This window comes from Mesoplodon mirus, assembly GCF_964341445.2.
Source record: "Mesoplodon mirus genome assembly, chromosome: 14".
In the NCBI taxonomy this organism is placed as follows: Eukaryota; Metazoa; Chordata; class Mammalia; order Artiodactyla; family Ziphiidae; genus Mesoplodon; species Mesoplodon mirus.
Genome location: NC_138990.1, coordinates 43,324,199 through 43,347,009, shown reverse-complemented (window position 1 = coordinate 43,347,009; position 22,811 = coordinate 43,324,199). Strand labels below are relative to the sequence as shown.

At 39.8% G+C, this 22,811-nt stretch overlaps 2 protein-coding genes across 5 annotated transcripts in view; one reads left to right on the top strand and one right to left on the bottom strand.

The window, feature by feature from the left end:
- Positions 1–17,334, bottom strand: part of LOC309815419 (protein FAM228B) — a 27,312-nt gene extending 9,978 nt beyond the window's left edge. Inside the window, exons 1-7 of one of the 4 annotated variants that reach the window (XM_082642238.1) lie at positions 17,260–17,334; positions 15,248–15,375; positions 11,162–11,230; positions 9,195–9,386; positions 8,445–8,525; positions 4,739–4,826; positions 4,488–4,644 (exon numbers count right to left, since the gene is read on the bottom strand). In XM_082642238.1, the coding sequence (XP_082498364.1) occupies positions 4,488–4,644; positions 4,739–4,826; positions 8,445–8,525; positions 9,195–9,386; positions 11,162–11,230; positions 15,248–15,375; positions 17,260–17,308 (764 nt within the window). In that variant the 5' untranslated portion in view covers positions 17,309–17,334. Of the gene's footprint in view, positions 1–4,487; positions 4,645–4,738; positions 4,827–8,444; positions 8,526–9,194; positions 9,387–11,161; positions 11,231–15,247; positions 15,376–15,882; positions 15,904–15,948; positions 16,193–17,259 lie in introns of those variants that run through there. The other 3 variants (XM_082642235.1, XM_082642236.1, XM_082642237.1) reach the window with 3 other exon arrangements.
- Positions 17,238–22,811, top strand: PFN4 (profilin family member 4; the record flags this gene model as incomplete). The annotated part of the gene is made up of 4 exons (XM_082642242.1): positions 17,238–17,354; positions 17,644–17,781; positions 18,590–18,695; positions 21,699–22,811. 4 exons carry the CDS (start codon positions 17,238–17,240, stop codon positions 21,725–21,727), a joined length of 390 nt encoding a protein of 129 aa, XP_082498368.1. The 3' UTR covers positions 21,728–22,811.

The window sequence follows — 22,811 nt, the reverse complement described above, 5'->3', positions numbered from 1 at the left end:
ACATATGATATATACAAAGACTAATATTTAGTACAAGGGCTCAGATAAGCCAGTCTTCCCCAAACATACTAGCCTCCACGAGAGTGGAGCAATGTGATACATAGAGAAAAATCCAGAAAATCATCCAAAGAAAACATTTTCCTTACCATATTAGTCATCTCCAGAACCTTCCTGAGGATGAAAATAAATACTGCAGTTGGAACCTACCATATGCTCATTATTAGCTCACTATAAAATCAATATTCTCAATATCATCACCTTCGCATACAACCTGAGTTAAATCCGTTATGAACAGATTCCTGGTTTGGGTGGACCCTACCTAATTACTAGAGTTAGGCTTATGATTCTCAAAGACAATGAAAAAAAGTAGAAAGCCCATTCTTTCAGAATTCTGTCTTAAGGTTTATTTCTGTTTTACGTAACATTTACAGTGCCATTTGCAGAAAATTTTTTAAAAATAAGAAAATTATTAGAGTTCTGCTTCCATTTAAGGATGAATCAACACTGGTTCACAAAATGTAACAGATGTACCACACTAATGCAAGATGTTAACAGAGGAAACTAAAGTGGGGAATGGGGAGGAGAGAATATACAGAAATTCTCTTTCTGCTTAAATTTTTGATAAACTTAAAACTGCTCTTAAAAATAAAGCCTAGGGGCTTCCCTGGTGGTGCAATGGTTGAGAGTCCGCCTGCCGATGCAGGGGACACGGGTTCGTGCCCCGGTCCAGGAGGACTCCACATGCCACAGAGCGGCTGGGCCCGTGAGCCATGGCCGCTGAGCCTGCGTGTCCGGAGCCTGTGCTCCACAACGGGAGAGGCCGCGGCAGTGAGAGGCCCGTGTACCGCAAAAAAAAAACAAACAAACAAATAAATAAAGCCTAATAATTAAAAACAAAAGATATCAGCTAAAATTTTAATGAATGCTTAAAGGCCAAGTGTGGGCTAGCATGTCATTTTGGAATAGCTGGGGAGACCTCATACAAGAAGTGTTTACACTCATGAGCAAGCTCTTTTCCATGGGCCTGCACCAGGTGCTAACAAGAAAGACTGGGCACAGAGCAGAAAACCAGAGAAAACCCCCACTAGTGGCAAAGATATGCAGGAAGAGATTGACAGTGCTAGGTAAACAAGTGCCCTTCCCACCTTCCTGGATCCTTCCCCCCTACAAAGCAAAGCATTAAGCTGCTGGGGTAAGGGAAGCAAACTCTTTTTCCCCCAGGGTGATAAGCAAAGATCTAGTGCTTTTGGGAGAGGAGTAAAAGCAAAATCTATCTACCTCTGGAGGAGGGATGAGAAGTTCCAAACTTAAGGATCTATTGTTACTAAGATAGGGATAGGACTAAAAACCCTCTGTCCCAGGAGGAGGCACAAGAAATTGCCTTGTGCCCAGAATCCTATACTTATACCCAGCAGAGGTCTGCTACTACTGGAAGAGGGGCAGGAAACTACCATCCAAGAACAACCACAGACATAAGACAGTGTTTGGGTGCTACAGGGAGAAGAGAAAGGAACTCTAAGAAAACCCTACTCTTGAGGCCCAAGTATATAGGGCTTGCCTAAAACTGAGGCTAGGATAAAGAAAACATAGAACATTCCTTTACCTCCCTCTTTGAGCCTACCAACAAGCAACAGCAGAATACTTCTGGAGGGGGCTTCCCTGGTGGTGCAGTGGTTAAGAATCCACCTGCCAATGCAGGGGACATGGGTTCGGGCCCTGGTCCAGGAAGATTCCCACGTGCTGCAGGGCAACTAATACTTCTGGGATGAAGCAAGACCATGGAGACACCTCACTCCCTCCACCTCTGTGATGCAGCCTTGCAGGGATAGCCAAAAACTGAGGAGGGCACAGGGACACCTGAGAAAACCCCTCAGGTACCCCAGCCCCTACCCTAAGCACAAGGTAACAACAGCCCACCACTAGAGGCATCTGAAGTCTGTGATGCATTGAAATTAACAATAGCAATAATAATACCTAAACCCAGCTCAATTTCTGACTAGGTAAGCCCAATTCTCCATGCTAATGCCTGACAGAAGAAAAGGCATATTCATTTCTAGACATAAATATTCAGTCTGTACTATTCTACCTCTAATGCTTAGCATTCAACTAAAACTTACAAGACATGCCAAAAAAAAGCAAGACAAATATCCCACTGTCAAGAGATAAAGCAGTCAACAAAACCAGATTCAGAATGAACCTGAGTTGGAACTCTCAAATGAGGAACTTAAAATAACTATGATTAATATGTTAAAGAGTCTAGTGGAAAGATGAACAATATGTATGAGCAGATGGAGAATTTTAGGAAAAATTAAAACTATGTGAAAAAAAATCAAATGGAAATACTAGAAATAAAAATCATCACATCAGAAATGGAGAATTCCTCTGATGGTCTCTTCAGTATGTAAGACAAAGCTGAGGAAAGGTTCATTTGATGGTGATCAATAGATGGGACACAGCTGAGGAGAGACTCAGTAAACTTAAAGATAGGTGGGTAGAAACTGTCCAACTGAAATACAAGAAGAAAAAATATATAAATAAATAAAAACAGAGTATCTGAGAACTAAGGGACAATATCAAGTGGTCTAACATACATATAACTGTAGCCTCAGAAAGGGAAAAAAAAAAGAAGAATGGAACTAAAAATAGAACTACCATATGACCTAGCATTTCCACTCCTGGGTATCTGAAAAAAACAAAAGCATCCCAATGTTCACAGCAGCATTATTTACAACTGCCAAAATATACAGTCAACCTAAGTGTCCATCAACAGACGAATGAGTAAAGAAGATGTGATACACACACACACACACACACAATGGAATACTAGTCAGCCTTGAAAAAAAAGAATGAAAATTTGCCATTTGCAACAACATGCATGGATTTGGAGGGTACTATGCTTAGTGAAATAAGTCAGACAAAGAAAGACAAATATGGTATGATATCACTTACATTTGGAATCTAAAAAATAAAACAGGGGCTTCCTTGGTGGTGCAGTGGTTAAGAATCTGCCTGCCAATGCAGGGTACACGGGTTCAGGCCCTGGTCCAGGAAGATCCCACATGCTGCAGAGCAACTAAGCCCATGCGCCACAACTACGGAGCCTGTACTCTAGAGCCCAAGAGCCACAACTACTAAGCCCGCGTGCCACAACTACTGAAGCCCACGCACCTAGAGCCTGTGCTTCGCAACAAGAGAAGCCACTGCAATGAGAAGCCCAAGCACCGCAACAAAGAGTAGCCCCCACTCGCCTCAACTAGAGAAAGCCTGCATGCAGCATCGAACACCCGACCCAACACAGCCAAAAATAAATAAATAAAATAAATAAATTTAAAAATAAATCAAACTAGTAACTAAGGGGCTTCTCTGGTGGCGCAGTGGTTGAGAGTCCGCCTGCCGATGCAGGGGACACGAGTTCGTGCCCCGGTCCAGGAGGGTCCCACATGCCGCAGAGCGGCTGGACCCGTGAGCCATGGTCGCTGGGCCTGCGTGTCTGGAGCCTGTGCTCCGCAACGGGACAGGCCACAACAGTGAGAGGCCCGCGTACCGCAAAAAACAAACAAACAAACAAAAAACTAGTAACTATAACAACAACAACAAAAAAAAACAGACTCACAGATACAGAGAACAAACTAGTGGTTACCAGTGGGGAGAGGAAAGGGGAAGGGGCACGTTAGGAGTAGGGGCTTAAGAGGCAAAAACTACTATGTATAAAATAAATAAGCTGTAAGGATAGTTTGTATAGCCAATATTTTATAATAACTATAAATGGAGTATAACTTCTAAAAATTGTGAATCACTGCACTGTGCATCTGAAAAACTTATATAATATTGTACATCAACTATACTTGAAAAAAACACGAGGGAGAGATAAATTGGGAGACTGGGATTGACATATACACCCTACTATATATAAAATAGATAACTAATAAGGACCTACTGTATAGCACAGGGAACTCTTCTCAATACTCTGTAATAACCTATATGGGTAAAGAATCTAAAAAAAGAGTGGACATATGTATATGTATAACTGATTCACTTTGCTATACAGCAGAAACTAACACAACATTTTAAATCAACTATACTCCAATAAATTTTTTTAAAAACCACACAGGAAGAATGGGGCATAAGAAATATCTGAAGTGATAACAGCCTAGAATTTCTCCCCAAATAATGAAAGACATCAAACCACAGATACAAGAATCTCAGTGAACCCTAAGGAGGATAAAACAAGAAGAAAGGAGAAAAAACACCTACACACATCATAGACTAGCTAATGAAAACCAAAGACAAAGAGAAAATCTTGAAAGTACCCAAGAAAAAAGAAACATCACATACAGAGGAACAAAGACAAGAATTACAGTAGACTTCTCATTGAAAAATGAAATATTTTTTAAAAATCATAATTATGACAAAATATATATCACTGTCTCAAGAAACAGTTTTCAAATTCGAAGAGGTTCCATAATTTCTATCATACTAACCATTACCTGCTCCTTTTACAAAATTCACTCTCTATGTAGTTTGTAGGCAGTTTAAGCCACTCATTTGCAGTCATAAAGTGCCTTGAATTAGAAATTGCTGGAAATCTGGAATGCAGTTTGGCCTTCTCAACCTCTTTAAATTCTTTCATTGTAAATATTTTGCCTGTAGGAAGATGAGCAACCTAAATTAGCATCCTTAAATGCAACTCCCATTGCTCTTGGGTTATGAAACCACATAACAATTAGAAACTAAGTACCAGTCTCGCACTGAAGAAGAATTCTTTTTCCATCGTCTTTGTCATATTGTGCCTTTTTCAAAGGGTCACGAAATGGTGGGATGGTAACCTACAAGAAAAACACTTCTTTGAGGACTGGATTCCAGCTCTTTTTCAGTCTATTCTAAGCATCCATGTATGGTTCTTATGCTAGAAGAATCAAGATTACAGCATCTACAAACTAACAGCAATCTAATTATTATATATATTTAACACATTACAAAGAGATGGCGGCACTCCAATACATCTCCTAGCAAGGCCCTTCAGCCAAAGAAGCATGGTTAGCTCTTGTTTTAATAGCCTTTTCAGATCACTGTGGATATTCTTTTTAGATATCAATATTACAGCCAAACTCAACAAGTGGTAGCTTCTTAAAGGTCAGTTATGATGTAGAATCTGAAACCATATCAATGAATTATTCAAACTCTGCTACATTAAAATCCATTGGTCCATCTTGAACTTGAACTCTGAATGAATCTTTTATCCACATCATGAATTGGTTGTTTAGAGAAAATAAGATCACTGAGTTATGTGAGGTCTTCCAAATGTTAATACATTTCATTATACAACAATCACATTCATTCATATCATCACCAATCTCATCAGTAAAGTCTTTGAGTATTGGAACACTGTCACACAGGATGGTCAGTATGATATTTCAAAAATTCAAATTTTTGTTTTAAATTTCACATTTTATCATTGGCAACAAATATTGTCAGTTGTTTTTCCTGAAGTGACACTCACTTCATTAATTTTCCAGAAAATGTCTACCAAACACCCAAGACTTAATGAACATAGTCTGTAAGTCATTCTTTCAAGTAAAAATGATGTTCCATGAAAAAAAAAATCAGCCAGTTCAGCTCACAATTCAAACAATCATACTGTATTTCAGTATGCAGAAATGCTCTTTGCATACCTCCCATTTCATCAGAGAATATTAAAAAGATGTGTAGAAAAGACCAAGACTTGGAGGGGAGGGATGAATTAGGAGTTTGGAATTAGCAGATACAAACTACTACGTAGAGTAAAACAGATAAACAACAAGGTCCTATTGTATAGCACAGAGAATTATATTCAATATCTTGTAATAAACTATAATGGAAAAGAATCTGAAAAACTAAAAAGCCAAATCACCTTGCTGTACACCAGGAACTAACATAACACTGTAAATCAACTATACTTCAATAAAAAAAGGGGGAAGTAAGACTTAATAAAATTAATAATTTTTTTACTGTTTGATCAAGGACTTTAAGTGAAATTGAATTTTTTTTTTTTTTTTTACTGTGAGTGCATGACAGTGAAGAATATGAGTACAGTACCAGTATAATTTGGTAACACTAACTTAAGTAGTTCTAAGGTACTAGCAGTTTTACCCAACATTGCTTTTGTACCATCAGTGCAAATGTCAACACAATGAAAAAGGCAAATAAAATTTGGCACTATTATGAAAAGTTTTGGCCTAATGGACCCCCTAGAAGGGTTTTGGGGCTGTCAAAGGTCTATGTACCTCACTTTGAGAACTGCTGCTATAACCTCAAAGTGCTCAGCTTACCTTAAGAGGTCACCCATCAGCTTCATTTAGAGCAGCAACATGGTGAAAGAACACAATGTAATTCTGGTATCCAAAAGATCTGGTTTCAGGCTTCCCTAGTGGTGCAGTGGTTGAGAATCTGCCTGCCAATGCAGGGGACACAGGTTCGAGCCCTGGTCTGGGAAGATCCCACATGCCGCGGAGCAACTAAGCCCATGTGCCACAATTACTGAGCCTGTGCTCTGGAGTCCGCGAGCCACAACTACTGAAGCCCGCATGCCTAGAGCCCGTGCTTCACGACAAGAGAAGCCACTGCAATGAGAAGCCCGCGCACCACGAAGAAGAGTAGCCCCTGTCGCAATGAGAGAAAGCCCACAAGCAGCAACGAAGACCCAACACAGCCAAAAATTAAATAAATAAATTTATTTTAAAAAAAAGATCTGATTTCAAATCCCAGTTCTAACCCTTACCAGGTATGCTACTAGTTAGTATGTCTAAGGATCTAACTCTAAACTCTCAGTTTAACTCTGACCTATAAAAATAGGGACAACAGCACATACACACACACCCCAATTTGGGGAAAACCTTAAAAGACCTGCTTTGCCCTGCAACTACCAGCAGTTTAAAATGTCTATGATTCAAGGTAGGTTTTTTGTTTTATTTTCCTTAATAATATCCACTATTAGCAAAAGTGTGGAAAAAATAGATTCTCGGGAGGAGGTACAAATTTATATAACCATTCTGGAGGACAATTTTGTGATATGAATTAAAATCATACATAATTTTTTTTTTTTTTTTTTTGCGTTACGCGGGCCTCTCACTGTTGTGGCCTCTGCCGTTGTGGAGCACAGGCTCCGGACGCGCAGGTTCAGCGGCCATGGCTCACGGGCCCAGCAGCTCCACGGCACGCGGGATCCTCCCGGACCCAGGCACAAACCCGTGTCCCCTGCATCGGCAGGCGGACTCTCAACCACTGTGCCACCAGGGAACCCCCATGCATAATTTTTAACCCAGCAATTCTACTTCTAGCAACTTACCCAAAGGAAAAAATTAAGAAATAAATAGTTACAGGGATGTTCATCATAATGTCATTTATAACAATAGGTCAAAAACAATCTAGAGGTTCAAAATAAGGAATGTTTTGGGCTTCCCTGGTGGCGCAGTGGTTGAGAGTCCGCCTGCCGATGCAGTGGACACGGGTTCGTGCCCCGGTCCGGGAAGATCCCATGTGCCGCGGAGCGGCTGGGCCCGTGAGCCATGGCCGCTGAGCCTGCGCGTCCAGAGCCTGTGCTCTGCAACGGGAGAGGCCAAAACAGTGAGAGGCCCGTGTAGCGCAAAAAAAAAAAAAAAAAGGAATGTTTAAAAAAAAAAAAAAAAAGATGGTATAGCAGGATAGTATACGTGTTTAGAAACATACGCATACTCTGCTATTTACAGCTGTGTAACCTTGGACAAGTAACTTAACCTACCCGTGCCTCACTTGCCTTATTTGTAAATTAGCAGTGAATGCTGAAATAAAGTGAAAAGAAATCTTAACATTTGGTTAAGCCCTCAGTGCAAGTTAGCTATTAATAACAGAATACCATGCATTGATTACAATTGTATATTTACATTTATTGACAAAGAAAGCAAATCATAAACTACTGAGAAAAAAAAAAGATTTTAAAACCTAATGCGTGGTATGATCTCATTCTTGTTAAATAAAAATGTGTACATATACCTACACATAGAAAGAAGTCTTTTTTTTAAATTGAAGTATAGTTGGTTTACAATTAGAAAGAAGTCTTGAAGAATATACAGAAAAATGTTCATGAGTTCATTCTGGGTAATGGAATTGTGAGTGGTCTCTTATTCTTTATTTTAAAATTGATTTTCTCATTTATATATCGTAAGAATATATTACTTTTGTAACAAATTTAAAAGTCTGAAATTTTTTAACATTGTCTATCACCCAATTATTATACAATATTTTCAAATTTTACAGAGGTTTAATTTACTTTGGACTTTGGCTTTTTTGTTCCTTTCTAAGATATGGAGATGGGACACGATTCTTAAGATTTTACTGCATTCGTTGGAAATCACTAAAGGACTACTTATATATTAGGATTGCTCAAAAAAGCAAACCACATAATACCAAAGTTAAAATTAGAAATCTACCTTCAGAAAATTCGGGTCCTCTTTGTTCATGTGAAAAGGATCATATTCTTTTGGATCATAATGCTCTATAAATGCATTTCCCTATAGGCAGGAAATAAAACCACATATAAGAACAAGAAGTCCATAATTAATTTTGAGCATAACAGGACTCAAGAGTCAAACACACAGTTCCACTCTTATGCTTTGAAATGTTATCAATGACAAATGCAAAAGGGAAGGGAAGACCAAATTGGAAATTAAATTTAATGTATCTAAGTAAGAAATATTATAGTGATAGAAGGAATCTACTTAAAATTTGCAAGATTTTAATAAAGGATGTTGGAACACTAAAAGATACGGGAATTTGTTTTTAGATACTTAATATTCAAACATCTCAGATCTCTTAAAAATGCCAGAACAGAAATATTTTATAGCTTTGTAAATAATCAAGTTCCAGAATAAAAAACAAAAAAATCAAAAAAAAATATATCTTGAACCTAGAGTCCAATTTTTTTTAATTGGTATATAAAATTAACAATTACATAGGAGAAAGAAAGAAAAATTATTCTAATGTACACATTTAAATCCAGACCTAACCCTTTCCCTCCATCCTTTCCACATGCCCTGGATTTAAGAATAGTATGTGCTATAACAAGAGTACAGATTACACATATACAGAATTGGGAAGGGCAGGCTGTTTGGATGATTATAAAAAAAGATAACAATAGTTTTTAAAGCAACTGAAAAAAGTAACAAATGATCTCTTAGTACCTTTTTATTTACGTATTTTAAAAAACCATCTAATTCCTCTTGTCTCCTTTTTTTAATCTTCTTATGTGAAGTAACATTTTCTATAATTTTCTTCTGGAGAGGATCCGCCACACGATCAACCCATCTTTTATATAGTATCTCTTTTCTTCTTGCATTTAAGAAGTCATGATGCTTTAAATACTTATCTAGTTCCTAGTAAACAGTGATAGGAAAGACAAATATATTATCTTAAAGTTTTCTTGTTCCAAAATTTAAACTTAATTTATATTCATAAGAATAACCCACAAAATCATCCACTAATTAAATCATATGGTTGGCTTGTGTGTGACACACACAATACTGGAACAAAGAATACATGAATAAATTAGACAACATGCCTGCTCTCCCTGAAGACAGACTACAAAACAAATCTACAAAACAATAGGAGGAGGGACCATGTAGCAAGAGATATATGGGGTTCAAACAGACACTAGTATACCAGTGTTCACTGCATCATTACTCACAATAGCCAAGAGGTGGAAATAACTCCAGTGTTCATCAACAGATGAAGGTATAAACAAAATGTGGTATATACATGTAATGGAATATTATACAATCATAAAAGTTGTGAAGTTCTGACACATGCTACAACATGGATGAACCTTAAAAGCAATATGCTAAGTGAAATATGACAGACACAAAAGGATAAATATTGTAGGATTCCACTTATATGAAATGTCTAGAATAGGCAAATACATAGAGACAGAAAATAAATTAGATGTTACCAGAGGCCTGAGGAAGGAGAGCTGGGAAGTTACTACTTAATGAGTACAAAGTTTTGGTTGGGGTGATGAAAAAGGTTTAGAAATACATAGTGGTTATGGTTGCTCAACACATAAATGTAATTAATGTCACTGAACTGTACACTCAAAAATGGTTAAAAAGCAAATTTTATGTTATATGTATTTTACAATAGAAAAATAATTAAATTTTTAAAAGATTTCCAAATTGGTAGACATTTGGGATGGGCCTTAAAGAATACAGTTATCTAGGAAGAGAAGGAATGACACAGAATGAGGAAGAAGAATATTCTATGGAGGGAATTCCCTGGCGGTCCAGTCATTAGGACTCCACACTTTCACTGCCAAGGGGCCGAGTTCAATTCCTGGTCAGGGAACTAAGATCCCACAAGCCACACAGCGCAGCCAAAAAAAAAAAAAAAAAAGAATATTCTATGGGGGAAAAAAAAGACAGAACAGTAGCACAACCTGGTAAAAATGACAAATAGCCTGCAAAGAAAATGCCTAAATTAGGCTATAAACTAAATCATTCTCACCAAAACTTCTCATATACCTTTCATCTAGCGAATGTAATCATGTGATTACTAGGATCAACAACATGAAATTTAAAATGAAAAAAATAAAATAATAAAAACCCTGTAATCTTCTCCAGGAGATATCCCTCTGTAACTTCAGGTCATAGCACATTTCAACCATTCTCAGTGACCAGTTCCTTTCCCTTTTAAACAACTCTAAAGAAAATTCTTAAAAACAAAAATAGGCTACCCACTCCAGTGTTTAGTACACTTCACATAGACATTCATCTTATCTTATAATTAAGCCCATCCTGCTACAGTTAAAGCCTTGTTCTTATTTATGTATACCTGAGTAATAATTGGTCAGTGTGTTCTAATAACAGCTCTTAAAGCTTTTAACAATACATAGTGACTCCACAGAAGCCCCACTAACATGAAGGAACAAGTGAGTAGGAGGAAACTCTTATAAGGTATCTATAAAAGAGTCCTCACAAAGTATAGGAAGAGAGGATCTAAATTAAAGCAATCTCAGAGCTCTTTTAAGTTCAATCCTAAAGGCTAATGAGTGTTTTGTTTTCTATATTTTCTAAAATTTTTATAATGACAATGTACTACATCTGAAATGGAAAAACAAAATTTAATTTTTGAGACACATTCTGCAGCCAATTCTTACCTTAATTATATAATTTTCTCTGTATAATATTGATTGAACAGCTGCATCAATATCTTCTTTAGCTAATGCCTAAAATGACAGAATGACATTTTGAAAATCAAATATTTGAAAATTAAATTATTAATACTACCTAGACTCATAATATTTTATGTGACATACATATCCCTGGAAAGTTCTCTGTAAATCCAATTTTTCTACTTCAAATCATATCATCAGTTTTTGTTGTTGTTTTTTTTTTTTTGTGGTACGCGGGCCTCTCACTGTTTTGGCCTCTCCCTGTTTTGGCCTCTCCTGTTGCGGAGCACAGGCTCCGGACGCGCAGGCTCAGCGGCCATGGCTCACGGGCCTAGCCGCTCCGCAGCATGTGAGATCTTCGCGGACCGGGGCACAAACCCGTGTCCCCTGCATCGGCAGGCGGACTCTCAACCACTGCGCCACCAGGGAAGCCCTCATCAGTACTTTTTAAAGAGGATTTGAATCTTTCTGCTCTCAGCTACAGTTCATTCTAGGGAAAAAATAACTCAGATCACAGACATTTTGAGTCCCAACATGGTCAAATGACTTTGCCCAGACACACATGGTAGGTAAAACCCACCTTTTTTCACATCCTATACAGTGATATAATCAGGCCTCTATTTGAATTCATTTACTCATGAATGAATTCTATTTGAATTCATTTAGTCATTATAGCTATCAAATATTAATACTTTTTATGAACAAGCCACATTTTCAGTATTTTAAAGCAACACAATCTTCAGCAAATAGCTCATAAAATTAAATTTTTCCATTTTCATAACAAATCTTCCACAATTAAACATGTCAGAAAATGCAATAGGTTGATTTCTAGCATACATGTGAATGTAATTAACATCACTGACTTACACACTTAAAAATAGTTAAAAAGAGTAAATTTTATGATATAATTTTTCCACAATGGAAAAGATGATTAATAATAAAAGAGTCCCAAAGTAGACATTTGGGATGGGCCTTTGAAATCCTCTCATAATTACACAAAAATAAAATATTCTCAAATTAACTGTCATTGGAATTAGTTGTCTTCATTTCCACTACCCTTGTTTTCCAGAATAGATGAGTAAAATCTCAAAATCTAAGAACTAATCTTCCCCATTAACACACAAGGAAATTAAGGCTCAAGGGAGTTAAGCAACAACCGAAGCCTAGAAAATCCTGCACTGGGCCCAGAATTCAAATTCAAACGTATCTAACTACAAATTCATTTTCTTTGTTCTTTCTGACTCACAGAGTTGCTATTCCTAAATCTACTGCTCTCAAAACCAAGATGAGTACTGAAATATTAAAACAACCATCTGAAGACACTGGAGACTGACCCAGAGCAGGAAGAAACTAAAGGGTAGTCAACACTTGGACAAAGAGAACAGCGCTGGAAAAGTTTTCAGTTCTTTATGGACTTTTGTCTAACAGCAGGCCTCAGTCATAGCTAAACAAGGTAGCTCAAACACAGACAGAAATACACAGTTTTACAGATTCAAAAATTAGAAGACAGAGTTCAGGGCAACCATAGCAGCAGGAACATGAAGAGGAGAAATACCTGAAAGGAGAAAGCCATAGACAGAATGCCACAAATTCTGCAGACCAAATCTCTGGCAGACCCTTGAACTACATAAGCACAAAGCAGACTCTGTGGAGCCCAGCTAAAGCTAAAAAAGACTAAACAGTGATTTCACCTGCTGCCAACTGCAGGAGAGACAAAGTTCAGAGTTCGTGTTCAGCCAAGTTAACTGCCTGCTAAAACAAAAACTCAGTATTAATCAGAGGAACATAACAGAATCCAGACCCTTTACAATGTATCTCTCATAATGTCCAAAATCACTAGACAAACAGGAAAACGTGACCCATACACAAGAAAGACAATCAACTGGAGACCAACTCTGAGATGGCCTATATGTTGGAATTAGCAGACAAGGATTCTAGGTCAACTATTATAGCTATGTTTAAGAAGTTTTAGGAAAATATGCTCATAATGAATGAATAGAAAACCTCAGCAGAAAAACAGAGACTGAAAAATAACCAAGTGGAAAATACAGTTCTTAAATTTAAAAAACAAACAAACTTAAATGGGCTTAACAGCAGATTGAAGATGACATAAAAAGAGTCAGTTAACTTGAATTCAAATCATTAGAATTTATCCAGTCTGGGAAACAGGAAGAAAAAAGATTGGAAAATGAATAGAGTTGTAGCAACTTATGAGACAATAGCAAAAGGTTCAACAAGTTGATAACTGGAGTCCCAGAAATGATAAATAAAAGAATGGAACAGGAGAAGAAAGTTAGGAAGGAAGAAAGAAAGAAAAAAAATAATACTGAAGAACTAACGGGTGGGATGAAAACCTCCACTTTCAGACAAAATAGAATAAGAGGGAACAGATTTATCCTCCTACCTTAAAAAAAAAAAAAAGTTAAACAACAGTTTTCAAGACACTCGACATCAGGCTATGAAGGACAGTGGCCCCTGAGATACAGAACACAAGGTGAGCCTTAAAATAGCTCATTAGAGCCTGGAGAGAATTTCCAGACTGTGGCACACAGAGGAGGAAATCAGGTGGAATCCACCTGTCTCCCTGAAATGAGCAGGGGAGCTGGGAGTCTGGGGAGGCCAGGGTAGCTACAGTTCATAGAGCACAGTACCAGAGGGAAGAAAGTCATACAGAGAAAGAGCTTTGGGGATCTGCAGAGGATTAGAGCTGTAGAGGGTCCCCCTTGCATCTTCAGGTGAATGCTGAACACTGTATGCATGTGCGGAAACTACAGAAAGAAACACTGGGCAAAGAAGTACCTGAAAGGATTAGGGGAACAATCCCTAGAGGTCACACAACCCCAGGAGTTATTCCTCTTAACATCAGCCAGGGTGACAAACTTTATGGTGCACAAAACAGAGTTGAGTACTTACAGGGGTTTTACAAAATAAGTACTAAAGCAAAATTGGCCATACACTAAATGATACTACAGTTCTAACAAAGCTTGGTGGCAAGACATGAAAAAAATCAGACTGTGTCCAAGTAACTTAACCACATCCCAAAACAAAGCTCAGCATATTTATTGGAAATCAAAGATTTCCAGCACTCAACAAGGAAAAATTCACGTCTGGCATCCAATTTAAAAAATCACCAGGCATACAGGTCATGGAAGCAACCTAAATGCCCATCGACAGACGAATGGATAAAAAAGTTGTGGTACATATATATACAATGGAATATTACTCAGCCATAAAAAGGAACAAAATTGAGTCATTTGTTGAGATGTGGATGGACCTAGAGACTGCCATACAGAGTGAAGTCAGAAAGAGACAAACAAATATCATATATTAACACATATATGTGGAACCTAGAAAAATGGTACAGATTAACTGGTTTGCAGGGCAGAAATAGAGACACAGATGTAGAGAAGAAACGTATGGACACCAAGGCGGGGAAAGTGGTGGGGTGGTGGTGGGGGGATGAATTGGGAGATTGGGACTGACATGTATATACTAATATATATAAAATGGATAATTAATAAGAACCTGCTGTATAAAAAAATAAAATTAAAAAAATAATTAAAAAATAAAAATAAAATTTAAGAAAAATAAAATATAGTGATAGAAAGCACGCAGGGAGGGGGCACTCACAAAGGGACACAATGAAGAAACTTTGGGAGTATTGAATATATTCACTGTCTCGACTGTGGTGATGGTTTCATGTGTGAATACATAGCTAGGAATTTATCAAACCGTACACTTTAAATACATGCAGTTCATTGTATATCAAGTATACCTTAATAAAGCTGTGTAAAAAAAAAGGATCTAAAAAAACAAAACCACAACATATATAAATTTGGGTGATGCAGTTAAAGCAGTGCTTCAGGAGAAACTTTATAACTTTGTTATACTAGAAAAGGTATATAACCAATGTTAAACTAGAAAATGGAGAGCGAAGTAAACACAAGGTTAATAGAAAGAAAGGAATAATAAAGAATAGAATAGAAAACACAGAGAATAACATATTTAGCACAGGCCACTCGTCAATGCAACCATCCAAGTATAAACTTCAGAATGCCACTGCTACTGTACCTCCATGAAGGAAAGTGGCTGGGGCGCCAGCCATTCGTTTGAGCTCTTGAGCTTGGGAAGTCTGTCAGTTATCACATCATTGTCTAAACTTTTCATTGTGATCACAAATAACAGAGCCCCTAGGAAAACTAAAAAATGAGCTTATTAGTAACGAGAATTCAGATTTATTCTCTCTTCTATTTGATCCATAATCACCATTCGTGACCGTGAACGGACGTGGAACGGATTCTGAACTTTAGACACCCACGCTTTCCCTAAGGAGAGGGGCCTTCACCCAGGCTTCTGCTGGTGTCTTCCGAGCCAGCCTCCTTTAAGCAGGGGAGCTCTCTCCAGACCCACCCGCCGTCCCCTCGAATCCCAGGCTTCCCACAACTTGGCCCAACGGAGCCGGTGTGGCAACTCTCGCCTGGCCTCTAGGAGTCGCATCTGCAGTTTTCGGAATGGGCAGAATTGCAGCCTTCTGGCTCCTGAAGCACACCCAGGATGGGCTTCTTAGAGAAAGAAGGAAGGGCTTTTGAACACAATTAGCTTGTCTTCAAGCTCTGAGAGGCCCAAACCGCCACCCCCAGCCCCTCAGCCCCGTTCAGCCCGTGCCTGAGGGAGAAGCACTCACGACCCCGCCCCTTCCCTCCTACCCCGCTGGCAAGGTGCGTGTGGCCTCCGCCCGGCCTGAAGGAAAAGCTGCAGGCCGCGACAGGTACCTCAGCTCCCCTCCCTCGACTAGCAGGGCCTTCGGTTCTCTGGCACCACGACAGGGCCGGGCCCGACAGCCCAAGGCGCCTGAGTCGTCGGCTGCGGCGGGAGAGTGAGCCCGTCCCACCTGAGGCCCAGTCAGCTCGAGCCCGTCGCCTCGGTAGATTAAGAACGTTTCGCGTCCAGAGATTCGGTCGGAGCACCCCGCGACCCCTCCGCCGCGGCGGACAAGGAGCCCGCGCGCCGCCGAGGCGGCCGGAGGACTCCGAATTCCACGGGACCGCCCGGTCCGGAGACTTGGCCGCTGCGTCCCTGAGCCCCGCGCAAGTGCGCTGCCGCAGACCCGTCTAGCTGAGAAGAAACCAGAAAACTCGTAGCTCCGGCACCAAACGGCTGGGCGTGGTCTGCGGTTGCAGCCGTAGCGCTTCTTTGTGACGGGCAGCTGCCGCAGCCAATAGCTGGGCTCGTCGCCCTCTCGCCCCGCCTCCCCCCGCGTCCGTTGACCGCCGCATGCGCTTCAAGCCAGCTTTTGGTTGAGTGTTGGGCTCCTTCCCAAGAGCAAGGGGGCTTCTCCTGGTCCGGCCCGCCGCGATCCCCCAAACCCTCTGCCCCTCCTGTGCGTCTCCGCAGCCAACCAGACTGGACATTAACACACCCTCTCTCGCCCTCAGTAACCCCGCTCCAGGGAACCCCCGTGGGCCAAATCGCTGCGAAGGGAGTGGCGGGCTAGGGACTCCTGCCCTTAGGATCCCTTGGAATGACAAGTGTTTGTGGAGTTTGTCCCGATGAGGAGGGCCCAAGAAGACTTGGGAACCTGTGCGGAAAATGTCGCTTTAGGTGCCTTAAGGTGTTTTTAGTCCCCTGGGGTATTGATCAGTGTCCATAGTTGGTGCTGATGTTGGTCAGTGGGAAAGGAACGTGAGGACTCATGACCAGTATAACTCATTTAGTCTTGTTTACTTCAGTAGTTCTCCATTTCGTCAGGTTTTTTATTTTTTTAGTTTTAATCCTAGGTGATTCTGATGCAAACCATGACACAGATAGAAAATTACGAGCTGTGATTTTCCAAACTCATAACCCTCTCTGTGAACTGATTTTCTATGATTCTGTTTTCCTCTTGAGTATTGGTGGGCACTGGATGATGAACTCCATTTTCACCCTTCATCTTTTCAAAGTGCACATGCTGATATTAAAGCTGTCCAGGGTGTCTTAGGGACATTTGTATTCACAGGGCTTTTAAAAGCTAGCCAGAGCAGATCGTTTCAACTGCAGTTCCCTTTTTCAGGGCTGAGGGAGCATGAGCCATTTGCAGAACTTACTGTTAGATACACTCCTGGGAACAAAGCATGTAGACAGTGCAGCCCTCATCAAACTCCAGGAGCAGAGCCTATGTGTAGCATCACCTGGATTTAATGTAAGAAAAAAACAGGTTTGGGCATAAAGAGTTTAAATCTTTTTCTGTAAAGGCCATAGACAGTACATAAAAGAATGGGAGTGACTGTGTTCCAATAAAACTTTATGAACATTGAAATTTGAATTTCATGTAATTTTTACATATCACAAAATATTATTATTTTGATTTTTTCAAATACTTAAAAATGTAAAAACCATTCTTCATTTGCAGGCCTACAAAAACTGGTAGTGGGACAAATTTGGCCAGTCCACCATAGGTTGCCAACTTCTAGTCTATTTAACCTCCGCAGGTAATGCCCAGTGATGTCCGAACACTTGTGAATGGATTTGCCAAGAACCCGTTGAAAACCAGAAGAGAAGGATTGTATTTCAAGGAGAAGGACTACAAATGTGTCCGGGCAGATGACTATTCTCTTTATGCTAAGAGTGTGAGTGTTCAAGATTTGAAGACAACTTTGTAAAAACCTTAAGAAAAGAATTTGACTCCAATTTTCAGTGCCTCTCCTGATACTATCTTTAAAACAGACTAAGCCTGTTACTGCAGTGGCAATCTTTGAGATAGCAGTCTAATGCCAGGAAGGGTCATGTAAAAGAAAGTACTAACAGAGAGCCTAGTTTTGAGAAATGTTCATTCCAGAATTTATCATCTGAACCTTGCCTGAACTGTCTCTCTCCACTGCAATTATCCCTCATACTCTACATTCTCGTTCTTTAAAAAACAAAGTGATATTACTCTTGTGCTTAAAACGTCTGTTGGTTCACTGTTGCCTATAAGGAATTAAGGGGATGACAGTCATATTTCTGTATGCCCTATATTATGGGTTAGGCACACTTCACCCACATTATAAACTAGGTAGCCTCATTTACAGATGAGGAAACTGAGGCTTAACCAGGTTAAATAACTCTTCCATAGTCATACAGCAGAAAATGGAGGTGCTGGGATTCAAGCCCAATGCTATCTAGTTCCAAAATGTATTTCCTTTCCATGACATCTGTTGTTCTCACTGGGATAGGGGTATATTACAATCAATTCGGGAGCTTTTTTCAGAATACACATGCTGTTATTACAACAGTCTAAAACTTTTTGACAACTAAATTAGTGAAAAAGAGTGGAAAGTCCAAAAACAAACATAATGAATATGGAAGTCAGGAAACGGCGAAAAATGTGGCTGGCGCGTAACTTCTTGTCCTGTAATTAGAACCAAGAGAAGGGCATTCTGTTTTATTTTTATTCAGGAAAACACTGGTGTGGTTGTTGTGAAGACCCATCTGTATCTTCTGGTGGCAACTTACACGGAGGGCATGTATCCTAGTGTCTGTGTGGAAGCCACAGAGAAACTGGGTAAGTTTGCTCCCAATGCCTGTCTTTGTTCCTTGTGGTAGTCAAGTTTTCTGACCGCAAGTAACCCAATCAAACCAGCTAGGGTAGAAAGGAGGAATTTCTTGGAAGGGTGCCAGGGTTACTTATATAACTGGTGAAAGGACAGAGTGCCGCTGAGCCACAAGGAAAATGGATTCCAGGGACCGCAACATTGCTAGCACTCTTCTCTAGTCTCTCCTCCTAAGAGGGTCAGCTTTGTTCCATCCCATTGCAGACTGCCTCCTTTCCTGGTGGTGTCATGGTCAAGCCTTGCATCCTATCTCTTAATTTCTTTTAGAACCCTGATCTGACAAGTCTTAGATCGTATAGTTTACCCTTATATCAATCAGCTGGGGTTAGGAGGTGGGAGGGGCAGGGTTAAAAAGCAGAGATGTAGTTGCTGGGGGCCATCCTCTATAAAAGGATTTTTCTACAGAAAAAGAAATTACTGTGAGCCAGGCTTATTGGTGTCTGCTGCATTCCCCTTCCATGTCTCTACATGTTAAAATAAAGATCTAATGTAGAACTAACTGGGAAACCATATCTATGAGAGTTGAGCTTAATAAAGGATAAATTGTATCTGCGTTTAGATTTTTTAATCTAAATTTAAATTTCTTTTTTTTTTAGCAGTTTTAGTAGTCACTTTTAAAAAAAATATTTATTTATTTGGCTGCGCCAGGTCTTAGTTGCATCAGGCAGGCTCCTTAGTTGTGGCATGCGAACTCTTAGTTGCAGAATGCATGTGGGATCCAGTTCCCCGACCAGGGATCGAACCCAGGCCCCCTGCATTGGGAGCGCAGAGTCTTATCCACTGAGCCACCAGGGAAGTCCCCTAAATTTAAATTTCTAAAAAAAAGTTTTTGTTGGAGTTGCTTGAACACTCCTTTGAGATAGTAGAATCCTCTATCTACTTCTGCTAGTGAGGAAAGCAGCCAATCTTTCATTCTTTCAACAAATTCTCAGTGACGACCTACATGTATGTGCACTGCACTATCCTAATAAACTAGGAAATCAAAGCTGGTTAAGATAGTCTCTGCTTTCCATACCTCTATACGATATGTGCTGCCCTATCTGCCTGAAGTATATTCCCTTTCTGTCCCTGCCCTTTCACATCCAGTTGGCAAATTCCTAATCATCATTGAAAACCCAAATCAGACCTTGGGCTTCTCTCCACTATGCTATGTATTTTATGCATACCTTTATTATTACTGACATTAGAGTCCTTTGTTTACCTTGATTGTGAGCCCCTAGAAGGCAAGAATTTCGTCTTAATCCAGTCCCTAAAACAGTGTCTAATGATGAGTAGGAAATTAATGCATGTTTGATGAACAAATAAAAGAATGACCTCTGCCTAGCAGAATCTGGGAGGGCTCCAGACAGCAGAATCTTTTTTTTTTGATTAATTTTTATTGGAGTATAGTTGCTTTACAATGTTGCGTTGGTTTCTACTGTACAGCAAAATGAATCAGCTATACGTATACATATATCCCCTCTTTTTTGGATTTCCTTCCCATTTAGGTCACCACAGAGCGTTAAGTAGAGTTCCCTGTGCCATACAGTAGGTTCTCATTAGTTATCTATTTTATACATAGTATCAATAGTGTATATATGTCAATCCCAATTTCCCAATTCCTCCCACCCCCTCCTTTCCCCCATCATACCCATAGTTTGTTCTCTACATCTGTCTCTATTTCTGCTTTGCAAATAAGATCATCTATACCATTTTTCAGACAGCTGAATCTTAAAGGATTAATTGAGAAATTAACTACCATTACAGAAACTAAACACACACAAAATGTATATAAGTACAGACCTTCACAGTCGTCATAAATAGTTCCCTGGCATGGATTGTCATAAACCATGCTACACGGCTGGCAATGAGGTATTCTAGGAGCAAATAGGACTGAGCATAGGCAAGACACAACTTAGGAAGCACTAACAGGAGGGGTGATCTCCAACATGGGAGGAACAGGCAATTACAACCACCAAGGATCTTTCCTGAGCAGGTGTCAGGATTTAAGGGAGGTTCAGTTTCAGTAGGGTAGGGCAGGAGCAGGAGGACAGAATGGAGACTTGTATATCTGGGCTAATTATCAAATTAAAGCTATCCAGAAAAGGAAGCCAGGGAAATGAGCAATTAGGCTCTAAAGAGGCCAGATGCTATCCTATCAGCTGTGGCCCAGGGCTAATTCCCCAGGTATCCTGTGGAGCAGACCAGAGAAGTTGCCTGACCACTGTAATGTAGATTCTGTGGCTGGCACTAAAGAGTGTTTAGGGCCACAAGAGACTCCAAAGAATGTGTGTTATTTAGAAGGACAGGGCTGACATCATTCCACTAAGATCTCACTACTCTGGGAAGGGATAGGCTATCCTGGAAGTGACTGAGTGCTCATGAGGGATGGATGAGGCTGATATCCACTCAGGAGCCAGTTACTTATCTCATGTCTCAATTTTTTTTTTTTTTTTGGCTGTGCCCACATCGCTTGTGGGTTCCCCAACCAGGGATTGAGCCTGGGCCACTGCAGTTTAAGCGCCGAGTCCTAATCACTGGACCTCCAGGGAATTCCCTCATGTCTCATTACTTCTATTTCCTTGACTTGTTTTTCTTTTAATTATATTTTTCTCTTTCAAAAATTATGCATGACAATTATAGAAAATTTGGGAAATAAAGAACTATTACAATTTTTTATTATGAAAGATTCTAGGAGCATTGCGTGTGTGTGTGTGTGTGTGTGTGTGTGTGTGTGTGTGTATATATATATATATATATATATATATACACACACAAACATATATCTCCCGTAATAGACAATGAACTCCTTGAAGTCAGGGATTGGGTCTTAACTATCCAGTCATCCTTGTATCTCCAAGTACTTAGCACAGTGCCTAGTACATGGTAGTTACGAACGTTTATGGAATAAATGAATGAATCATATTGTGATAATGTACTGTTCATAAGTAATACCATATTCTCTTTTCTTTCAGGAGAATATCTAAGAAGAAAAGGAAATTAAGTCATCAGAGGACTATGAAAGACAGCTTTTATGATTTTAGAAGAAAACTATAGATCCTAAAGAAAAAGCAATGCCTTATATTGTGGTTGAAAAATACTAGGCAGAAGATACTGAAAAGGAAGAATGAGTTAAGGAAGCAATTTTTCTTATTTCAAGAGATCCTCTTCTTTAATTGGAATTACTTAGTCCACTTTATTTGTTCCTTTTTTTTTTTTTTTTTTTAGTGTTGGTCATTGGCATGAATGTGAGGCGTTTCACAGGACATATCTGTTGGGAGACTCCTCCATGAGTCTCTGTATTCCCACACATCTTGCTGGGTATTCCAAGAATACAAGGCCCTAACCACTCTTCATGCAGACCATTTCAGGGTTATGTTGCAGGAAGCAACCTTGAAAAATGAAGTGATGTCTCCCTACAGAACCAAGAGCAAGCTTGCTTACTGCTTGCTCTGAAAGAGGTAGATTCCCTGAATTCAGTGCTCCTGTCCTAGAGTGCAGCTCACTGCATGTGTGGCATCTATCTGGTCCACATCACCTCTGTGGGACCTGGGGAAAAGGGGAACCAATGTAAAGACCACCCAACAACAGGCCACTCGTCAAGGTATCTGAGGGACATTCCGCACTCCCCACCATCTGCAGGCATCTGATTTTGTTGAGCACTGGAAAGGTCTTCCCGAAAATCAACTCAAAAAGATTTCTGACTCCACCTCCCTCACTTCCTCCTAGTCCACACCACTTAGTGTGGTCAATGAATACAACCTTCCCCAGAAAGGGTTCATCTTCTCTTGGTCACCTCCTGGGTGATCCGAACGATGAGGGTAGAGAGTATATATAACCTATTTTGAAAATTCAGGATTCTACCCTGATCATTACTGGCCATGGTGCATCTTTCTTTCTCCGAATAGCAACCCCAGGCCAGTCTGCTTGTACAGCCTCCAAGTGTCCCTCAGGAGGGAATACCATAGGCCACTGGCATTTCTTGACATTATCATGCAGTTTTCTGAATTCCAAAAGCATGCTATCTGAGGCAAAGTGTCTTCCGTTAATGTTTATAAAATTCTCCCACTTTCAGGTTTTGTATAACA